This window comes from Embiotoca jacksoni, unplaced genomic scaffold (genome assembly GCF_022577435.1).
Source record: "Embiotoca jacksoni isolate LCO1_2020_lvr unplaced genomic scaffold, fEmbJac1.0.p SCAF_16, whole genome shotgun sequence".
Lineage (NCBI taxonomy): Eukaryota > Metazoa > Chordata > Actinopteri > Embiotocidae > Embiotoca > Embiotoca jacksoni.
In genome coordinates, this window is record NW_027185296.1 from 9,259,929 (window position 1) to 9,269,940 (window position 10,012).

General features: G+C 45.7%; 1 protein-coding gene across 3 annotated transcripts in view; it reads left to right on the forward strand.

Annotated features, from left to right (window-relative positions):
• The window catches only part of wwc3 (WWC family member 3), a 33,224-nt gene extending 23,293 nt beyond the window's left edge, over positions 1-9,931 (forward strand). Inside the window, exons 9-23 of one of the 3 annotated variants that reach the window (XM_069150785.1) lie at positions 580-831; positions 1,765-1,854; positions 1,939-2,510; positions 2,596-2,716; positions 3,436-3,516; positions 3,615-3,701; positions 4,189-4,384; positions 4,486-4,650; positions 6,588-6,703; positions 6,790-6,937; positions 7,017-7,181; positions 7,289-7,381; positions 7,480-7,710; positions 7,795-7,922; positions 9,148-9,931. In XM_069150785.1, the coding sequence (XP_069006886.1) occupies positions 580-831; positions 1,765-1,854; positions 1,939-2,510; positions 2,596-2,716; positions 3,436-3,516; positions 3,615-3,701; positions 4,189-4,384; positions 4,486-4,650; positions 6,588-6,703; positions 6,790-6,937; positions 7,017-7,181; positions 7,289-7,381; positions 7,480-7,710; positions 7,795-7,922; positions 9,148-9,214 (2,512 nt within the window). In that variant the 3' untranslated portion in view covers positions 9,215-9,931. Of the gene's footprint in view, positions 1-579; positions 832-1,764; positions 1,855-1,938; positions 2,511-2,595; positions 2,717-3,435; positions 3,517-3,614; positions 3,702-4,188; positions 4,385-4,485; positions 4,651-6,587; positions 6,704-6,789; positions 6,938-7,016; positions 7,182-7,288; positions 7,382-7,479; positions 7,923-9,147 lie in introns of those variants that run through there. The other 2 variants (XM_069150784.1, XM_069150786.1) reach the window with 2 other exon arrangements.
• Positions 9,932-10,012: the final 81 nt, after the last annotated feature.

The window sequence follows — 10,012 nt, forward strand, 5'->3', positions numbered from 1 at the left end:
TAAAACTATCAGTAATAATAAAGTGTTGAAAGAAATGTTAAAAATATCATCAGATGTCTGGAAACCAACAGAGAGCTTAGTGAGTTACTATTTCACAAGTGTTCCCAACAGATGTGATGACTCATGGCTGTTGACTGTCTGGTGGAGCTGCTATACTGACTAACATACTTTGATGATATTATAATATTATCATGAATTATCCTGTGATTGCCACCTTTAAAAAATATGCTATTTAAAACTGTTTATTATGCCACTTTGGTATAATATAATATAATAATGTGTATATGTAAGTTGGTCAGTATATTATGAAGTGGGTGATGTGAGCAAGAGGAATTTTTTTCCAGATTTTTTTTTTTTGTCTCTTGTCCCATGTGAACTCTGCGGTTTCTCCTGGATGAAGAGTGACAGGCACATTTGGCTCCAGCAAACTTTATGTAAACAAATGTTCACAACCAAGTGAACACAGCGTGCACTTGCCCACCTCTGCCTATAAGTTTGTCAGCTGTGTCCGTGTCAGCATGGCAGTGCCGGGTCTGAATGTGCTAACCGGTCCCGCCTCCCTCTGAATCTTCTCTTCAGGGTGCAGAGCATCCAGCACCAGCTAGCACAGCTGGACAGTGAGAGCTGGTCGGGGCGGGCCGAGGCCGACCGCGACCGCGACTTCATGCAGCTCCTGCGCGAGAAGGAGGCGCTCCTGCAGGAGATCATCCTGGTCAGCAAGCAGCAGCAGCACCAGCCAGAGACCCTGCTGCAGCTGGAGGAGGAGCGCTCCCGGCTGGAGGAGGAGGTGCAGAGGGCCCACAGCTCCCAGAGCCAGGGAGCCAATCAGAGGTCAGTGACGACGATGATGACGGGCTGCTCTCTGAACACTTCCTAACTGGGCTTCTAGGATGACATCTGTAGTTCCTCCTTATTACTACCTTAATATAAATGTTGCAACATTGAGAAAAACGGCTGCTACACACACACACACACACACACACACACACACACACACACACACACACACACACACATTTAAACTCAGCAATAATACAGTTAAAGCCATACGATACTATCAATAATTTCCTCTGTCAATTTAATAGTCATTAAATAATTAGCAGCACAGTAGAAATCATTCCTTGACCACATCTGGTTAATGTCACATTATTAATGAGGAAATGTCAACAGCACCATGTTAAAATAAAGTCGAAGGTTATTTTCTGTTAAAACAAAATGAGCATAATTTGAGATGAATAGTGTCACCTCAACATGTTATGCAGCAGATTCAAGTTTTTTTTTTTTTTTGTAGATAAACATCTAAAAGTAAAAGTATACATAACATATATTTGTCATGAGCTTTGAACTTTACAGATATGATTGTTTTTGAAACACTTCCTGTGTACGCAACTGTCTAAACATACTTTGCTGAAATTATGTGTAATTTCAAAGTCTTTTTTCTCGGGAGAATCGCCGCTCAATTAGGACACATGCATACATTTACCAACTACAGACTCCTTACAGTATCCTGTAAATATAAATATATACTTTAAAAAAGTTCCTGCTTGCTGGTGGACTTGTTGTTCTGCTGGAAATCAGACAGTCAAGGGTACAAGTCAGGGCTCCTCTGTAGTGTTTTAATAGAGGTGTGTCAAACTGTTCATGTAATATATATCTGAACATTTTGAGTCTAATTTCTCTCCAAACAGTGAAGACCAGAAGGTGAAGTGCTCCTGTAACTTTGCTCTGTGCGTTTGTAATGCATCATTTCATCCCTCCTGACAGGATCCTGCAGCAGGAGAAGAGGAACGCCCTGCTGAGACAGCTGGAGGAGGCGACACGCATCACCACCTACCTGCACACCCAGCTGAAAAGGTGCAGCACACACTCCTCCTTAAGTGCGCTCTTCACTCGGTGTGTGTGTCTCTTCTTACCCGCCGTTCTCTCCTTCTCCTGCAGCCTGTCGGCCAGTTCTCTGACGGTGTCGTCCAGCAGCAGCCGCGGCTCTCTGGCCTCCAGTCGCGGCTCGCTGGCGTCCAGCCGAGGCTCCCTCAGCTCCATCAGCTTCAGCGACATCTACGGTCTGCCCCAGTACGAGCGCCACGACGGGGCCGGAGAGCCCCTGGACCCCCACCTCCGTTACCTGCTTCCCCCGGAGACGGTGTCCAGAGACTGCTCCATGTTCACCCCCGACCCGCTGAGCCAGAGCAAAACCAAACGTTCCCACGACACCCCGCAGTCCCTGGCCTCGCTCTCCTCCCGCTCCTCGCTCTCCTCCCTGTCGCCGCCCAGCTCCCCCATGGACACGCCCTACCACTCCGCCCCCCAGGACTGCCCCCTCACCCAGATGACGGAGGAGTACATGGAGCAGGCGGGCCGCGGCCTGTTAGAGGGGCTGCGGGCTCAGTCCCAGACCCTGTCGCACTCTGCCATGTTGAGCGGCGAGGACCCGGTGAGCCCCGCCGCCGTGCTCCAACTGGACAACAAGACTCACAGAGACAGCGGCGCTCAGGCGCCTTTCACCTCCACAGGCAAGTGAAGGAGATCTGACCTTTCTCCCCATAAACCGACGGCTCTCTGATGAATCGTGTGAGTTAACGGTGTTCGTCTCTGCAGGAGTGACACTGAGGGGAAACAGCGCCAACAGAAGTGGCAGGAGAGCCAGGAGAGTCTCTGCGGGGGTTTGTGAGGACGCTCTGGCCACTGACAGCGGCGTGTTCGAGGCCTGGGGCCGCAGGTGGGAGGAGGTCCACCCTCACAACACTCACACAACACCGAGGTCAAGGCACCTCCTGCTGAAAGAGGAGAGGAGTGCAACACCTCAAACCAAAACCACTGACAGCTTTGACTGTTGTGGGACTTGATGCCGTCAGTGTCTTCAAAATAAGAAGGAAAAACGTCTAATTTTCACATTTTAAATATGTGTTTTAAGATCTTAACTATCATGAAATTAGACAGTAATATTTAATGCTTTGACTATAGATATAACTATAGGCCCGTGAATTTTTATAGGACAGGCGTTTGTGTGTCACTGCTACAGAAGTGGTACACTGACTGTGATGGGTATATATACCGCCTTCCCACCTTGTGCACCTGTGATTGTGAGTCATAGCCCTTTTTATTTATCACTATTAAATATTAATATTATTTTTGACCCATTTTGGTTGCCTTATTCTTTAAAGTTACAAAGGAAGAATGCACGCTGGGAAATTCAAATTTGTCCAATGACCTTAGTCCCAGTCATTTGTGATATGTCACATTTGTGGTTCATTTGAGGATTTGGACCAGAACCAATCAGAATTCAGTTACGCTGTAGGTAACATCACATCCATATAGAAATAGCTCTTACTGCATTAACACAATGTATATCATGCTATCTTCACGTGAATATACAAGTCTGGGTCCAGTAAGAGGAAAACGTTTTGATCATTTTCTTTTTTGTCGTTGCTCCTTCAGGGCCGAGGAGTTCGATGAGATGTCGTACATGAAAGAGCTGACGTCTGTGAGCGAGTCCACTCAGATCCAACTGGGACTGCTGTGAGTAAACTGTTGTACTGAACTGTATGTAGGTGACAGGCTCCTTCCCCGTTCGTATGTGTGTTAACTCTGTATTCTTTGAACTCTTCTGTCTACAGGTGGGAGTCCAGCTCTCAGTCGTTCCGACTGCATCTGCTGCAGCTGAAGAATTTAAATAGGTCAATTGTGAGAGACGGATATAAAGTGTGAGTACTGTCAGCTCTGATGGTTAAAGCAGAAGCTTAGTTAGATAACCGGGAGACCTCTCATGGTTATCAGCTGTCCTGGCTTTGTCAAAAAGGTAAAAAACATCATTGCCAGATTGGGTGGTTTTCCAATATTTGAGCAATTTTCAGTGTTTTCAATTTCAAAAGTTTGGCTACTTCCTAAATAATCTACCTCTCAGCTCTTTTAATTAGTGTGACAGAGACTGACGCACTGAGTTTGATAGGTTTGAAAAATATGGAAAGAGAATATGTAGTTTTCATACATGTGAGCCTCAGAAAGACAAAACAACCTTTTTAACGGATTAAACAAACAAGATACAAACATGTAAATTAGTAAACTGGAGATGTGACGGAGCCATTATACCGAGTCTCTTAGAAATCCGCGGTCTAACTCAGGCAGCGTGTCGTATTTATCAATAAGCAGAAATGATTATGACGGTCGTCCTGTTCCTTTGTTGTCGTTCAGGTACGTGAAGGTGCACCTGATCCCCCTGGACGCCGGCCGGGCCTGTGCGTTTTACTGTTGTACGGCGTTGGAGCCACAATGCCAGATGAGTTTCAACGAAGGCTTCCGTATTCCTGTCCCCGCTACCGCCCTGGCGGTGTGCGCCCTGCAGCTGTCCGTCTGCTCGCTGGGACCGCAGGCTCAGGAGGAGCTACTGGTGAGTCCCGAGGCCTCAGCGGCGACGACCTCACCGCCGGAGGAGACGGACGTTTTCCTCATCTGCGGTTAACTGACGAAAGCGTGCGTGTGCTCCTGCAGGGCACCTCCCAGGTGAGCCTGGCAGACTGCGAGGGGAGCGCAGAGATGGTTTACCACTGGCTGCGAGTCCACATGTTGAGCGGGACGGAGTCACAAAGGCCCGAGCAGAAGATCCTCCGCAGACACCACGACGGCCAGGACGACGAGCAGAGGTCCAGAGCCATGGTAAACAAACACGCACGTTTTCTCATTTGAATGACGCGTGTCGGGTGACCTCAGGACACAGTGAGTGCTCACACAATGATTACCGAATGAGAACAGAGTTAGGAGCAGCTTATTCTGGACCTGAGATGGGACTTCAAGGTAAAAAGAGAAGCGTCTTCAAACCTGCTGGATCGTCACTAAAAAAGGAAGTGATCTTAAAGTGTTACCAGAAAAAAACTGATTTCATCACGTGTCAGGTTCAAACGGTCAAAATGTAAGATTGAAGTCCCGTCTTGTAAAGAAGTGATGGTGAGTCACGGTAACGTCCAGTTCAGTTTGGTAGAATTTACATGTTCTTGCCCTACTGTTTGATAGTTCGAGTCGTGGATCGGTGAAGCCTGAAGTTTACAGTAAAAACTGTAATGATGGTCCGCCCGCCCACCAGGATTTGTCCCGGTATTCCCGGTGGCCAGTTCACCACTGATGTTCCAGTTAGCCACCTTTTATAAGCTATTTCTACGTAGTCAACCTGCTTCTTTACAGGTCCTGTCTGCGTATTCGTCATTCAGCGGGTCATTTGTCATTCTTCACAGCTGTTTTGTTGACAACGACCAGTTGGAGTTACAAGAGCTGTGCGTCACTAGCTCTATTAATTCATCGACCCGTCCAACAAAATGAAACACATTTATGTATCAGACAAACCGGGTGTATTAATGTTGTTTGGAATATTCAATGAGGATCTTTCGTGCTGCTAATGACATCACAAACCGTAAAAAAAACAACAACAATACAAATACAAACGTATCCAGATCTATATATGTTTCTGCTGTCCACCCAACCAGATTCATCTCGAAAGAAAAAATATCATGTTATCTACTGAGTTTCTGTGCACCAACAACCTGAGACATGAGGTGAACGTCTGAAATAAAAGTGCAATAAAAGCTCAAATTCAATTCATTGATGGACAAACGTTGAACCCAAACTTCAGAAAATCCTTCTTTTTTTTTACCTGAATCTGCTGACCGTGACATTATGAGCTCTGCTGCTCTAACGTCACCGTTTCAAGAGTTTCAGCTGTTTACTTTTGTATTAATCACAGAAAGAGGTTAGAATAACACTACTTGCACCTCTAATGTTGGCCTGAGGGCAGACTGGACCTACAGTGACTCCCTGTGGAGGTGCAGGATGGTGTTAAGAGGCAGGACAGTGATGGAGCTAGCTGGTGCAACGCAATAGACGTCTTTGATTTGATGTCAAAACTGCAGTTTCTTTACACTCCGTGGATCACTTTGGTTCATTTGTAAATGTTTTAATCCTAATAATGTTATATATTTTTAAATGTTTTAATCCTAATAATGTTATATATTTTTAAATGTTTTAATCCTAATAATGTTATATATTTTTAAATGTTTTAATCCTAATAATGTTATATATTTTTAAATGTTTTAATCCTAATAATGTTATATATTTTTTAAATGTTTTAATCCTAATAATGTTATATAATTTTAAATGTTTTAATCCTAATAATGTTATATAATTTTAAATGTTTTAATCCTAATAATGTTATATATTTTTAAATGTTTTAATCCTAATAATGTTATATATTTTTAAATGTTTTAATCCTAATAATGTTATATATTGCACCTTTACGCTGTAAATCCTGCCAAATTCCTCCTCGCGGTGTTGCTGAGCAGCTTTTAGTCTGCAGGGGTGCAGCGAGTAATTGACAAGAATGTGTCCCACGAGCCAAACAAGCCTTCATACGGCAGCTTCAGCCCACGTGAACTCAAACTGTCAGGAGGGAGGAGGGGGGGAGGGAGGAGAGAGGAGGGAGGAGGGAAAAGGGAGGAGGGAGGAGAGAGGAGAGAGGAGGGAGGAGGGAAGAGGGAGGAGGGAGGAGGGAGGGGCCGTGTTGACAGCGTGGAGATGGTGTCTGAGAGTTTGCTGTGATGTTACAGGACACCGTGTGCACTCTGCTGTCACGCACCTCCTCCTCCACCACCACCACCCATCTGGAGGAGCGGGACGCGGAGCTGGAGAAGAAGGATGAGCCGGGGGAGGCGGCGTCTGAGAGGTGATAAGTTTGGTGGTGTTGTGTACAAAGTCCACTTGTAAAGTCCTCCGGTTTGTGCGTTTTCATGACGAGGACGTGTGTTGCAGGAGCTGGCAGGCGGAGTCGGTGGACAGCGGCTGCAGCAACAGCACCGCCTTCACGGCTCCCTGCTCGGAGGGTCTGTGCGCTGAGGGCATCTGCATCACCACCGGAGGGCGCTGTGACCAGACAACCAGCAAACTCTCCACTATAAAGGTAAAGTCCGCAGCATTAGGTGTGATAGATTCTCTCCCATGGCAGAAGAATCTGACGTTAAGCTCAATCACTGCTGCAGCTGGAGAAGGCCACCATGACAGACGGCCTGTTCCCGGAGCCGGTGAGAGTCCGGCCTAAAGAGAGGGGGGGCCGCTGGGGCCACGCCTCCCCGTTCATGCGGGGCAGCACCATCGTCCGCTCTCAGACCTTCTCACCGGGCGCTCGGAGTCAGTATGTCTGCAGGGTGAGGGGTTTCTTTTCCAAATAAGAAGAAGGAAAGATTTAAGGCTGATGTCGGTGCTGACTGTTTGTTCTCTTTACGTGACGTGACCGGTTTCTTCTCTTGTTCAGTTATATCGCAGTGACAGTGACAGCTCCACTTTACCAAAGAAATCTCCTTTTGTCAGAAACACTTTGGAAAGAAGAACATTGCGATATAAGCAGGTATGGTCTCTTTTTTTGTTGTTGTTGTTGTTGGTCACGAGCTTGTAGGAGTGTTTTAATTGATTGTATATCTGGTGTGCGTGTGCGTGTGAGAGCAGCAGTCGTACCGCTCCTCTCTGGCCGAGCAGCCGACACGCACCTCCCTGGACCTGGAGCTGGATCTTCAGGCCTGCAGGACCCGTCAGCGGCAGCTGATGGAGGAGCTGAGCGCCCTGAGAGAGCTGAAGCTGCGACTGGAGGAGCCGCAGTCCAGGGAGGTGACGGAGCTGCCGCACTGGGCCCTGAGAGACGAGCGCTTCCGCTGCCTGCTCAGAGAGGCCCAGAGACAGGTGAGAGCGGAGGCACGGCGCGCCACGGCCGCCCGGCGGACCGCCCGGGACTCGGCCGCAGTTCACTGTTTCTCTGCTCTGCAGGCCGGCCAGAGCAAGCAGGAGCAGCGTCAGGAGGAGGCGGCCGAGAGGAGGCTGAGGAAGGCTTCCAAAGAAGTGCTGCAGATGAGAGGGCAGAGCCAGAAGGAGCCGTTGCCGGTGCAGACTTTCAGGTCGGGGATATCCTGAGTCACAGTCAGATTTATTTCTCCCACTCTACCGGGAACGTTACTGACACACTGATTTCAAAACGGTGAAGGAGAAGGGAAGTCTGTCACTGAAGTACAGCAACATCTTCAAGTAAATCAGATATGTCGGCGTGATGTCATCAGAAATTCATCAGAAAAGTCCCCCACCCCCCACCCCACCCCTCCGCTGTCATAGGTCAGGAGGAGGAGGAGGAGGAGGATGAAGGTCAGATACACACCTTTACTGAGATAAAACTCTGCAAACTACATTAATAAACAGTCAAGTGTAGTTTTATTGTCTTGGCTCACATATAAACAATCTATATTTTCACATTTTTCAAACCTTTTCCGGCCCTTTATTGGGACACTGATCATTCTGGGCAGTCCGAAGAGATGAAGAAATGCTTTCAACCCATTTTAACTTGTATTCTGTGGCAGCAGCACACAGCGTTACTCAAAATGGAAATTCCAGACTTGAAACCACCGAATGAAGCAACATTACAGGTGTCCCGTGGAATCCACTTGTAAATATAATTTCTGTTGACACTCAGTGTTTCTCAAGAGCAACCTGCACTGACATCTAACTAACATGTTGGGTGTATGAATCATGACTCGTAAATCATGAATCGTAAATCACGAGTCATAAATCATGGGTTGTTTTGTATTACTGTGCATTGTTCACATTCATGTTTGCTTGCCAGCAGCTGTCATATTTCCTGCATTTGTTGGCGACTTATTTGGATCGGTGTAAAATTATATTTAATGCTCGTGCACGTGGACGAACAAAATGTGGACCTACCTGTAAAAGAATACTGCCGGTGATGGAAAAACTCCACAGGAAACCTTTAAAGCAACATGGTACCCATGATGCAACACCCGCTGTAGGAGCTGGTGTCACACAAGTATTCTGCATTAAAAGGGGGAGAATCTGATTTTGTGCAAAATATCAAACATCAGCAGAAATACAGTCTTCTATTTGATCAACAGGATATATGATGGGCAGGATTCACTCCGCTTTGATTGGATTCATTTCCCCTTCACACTCAGCATTATGATGATTTATCAGGCAGATATGAGAGCGATTTCTGAAGTTTAGATGCAAAAATCATATTCAGAGTCATTTTGGTTGTTTCTATGTTGTAAACTTTTATTTTACAAAATAAAAAACAGGATGTAAGTCGTACTAATAAGTTGCGTTCTTTGTCTGCAGAGAGAAGATGGCTTTTTTCACAAGACCAAGGTTCAACATACCTCCTTTGCCGGCTGACGACGTATGAGGGCCCGCCGCCTCTGTGTTATGTGACTAAACATGAAGTATTTGTGTAATTTTTCTGAGCTCATGAAGTACAACGTTGTTCCTGCTAAGGACACCGGCGAGGTGACGTGCAGACGATGTCGAACATTGAAAGGTTTCACATTTTCAGAGGCATTCGTGCGGCTTTTCCAAACACGAACACAGCAGATACGGTTATGGACGACAGCACGGCTGTTCATTTCCCTTTTTGAGGAAACTGACTTTGAAATACGATATCTCTTTACTCCTGTATGAGTTACTTCTGTTTGTGCTTACAAAAAGGCTGGAAGACGGGAACAAAAGTCGGTTTGGACAAATTCACTGTACTGTAACTTATTTTATAGTACTTTTCCTTGAAGGAAATAAAAAAAACGCTTCCTGCTTTTTAATTGTATTTTGTAGCTTTGAACAAATAGCACTTCAGTGTTTTTACATACAGTAAAATGGAACTATTGTCTGATTTGTTTCTGTTACCTAATTCTTAAGAGTTATTTACATCAAATGTCACTTTGTAATCCACTTTTATTACAGATGTCATTGTCCTTTTGTTGTTGTTATTAAAAATTAATATTATTTCATGTACTTTTCAATATATGGATGAATATATGACACACTGTATTCAGATTTTTTTTTTTTTTTATGATGTCTGTATGAACATCTGCAGTGTTACCTCTTGTGAAGATAAAACCATTAATCCGCACTCTGCTTTTTTTATCGCTCGTGTTTTAGGATTTCAGGACGACAGGTTCTGCGCTCGCAAACATTTTCTCGTAAGTGTGTC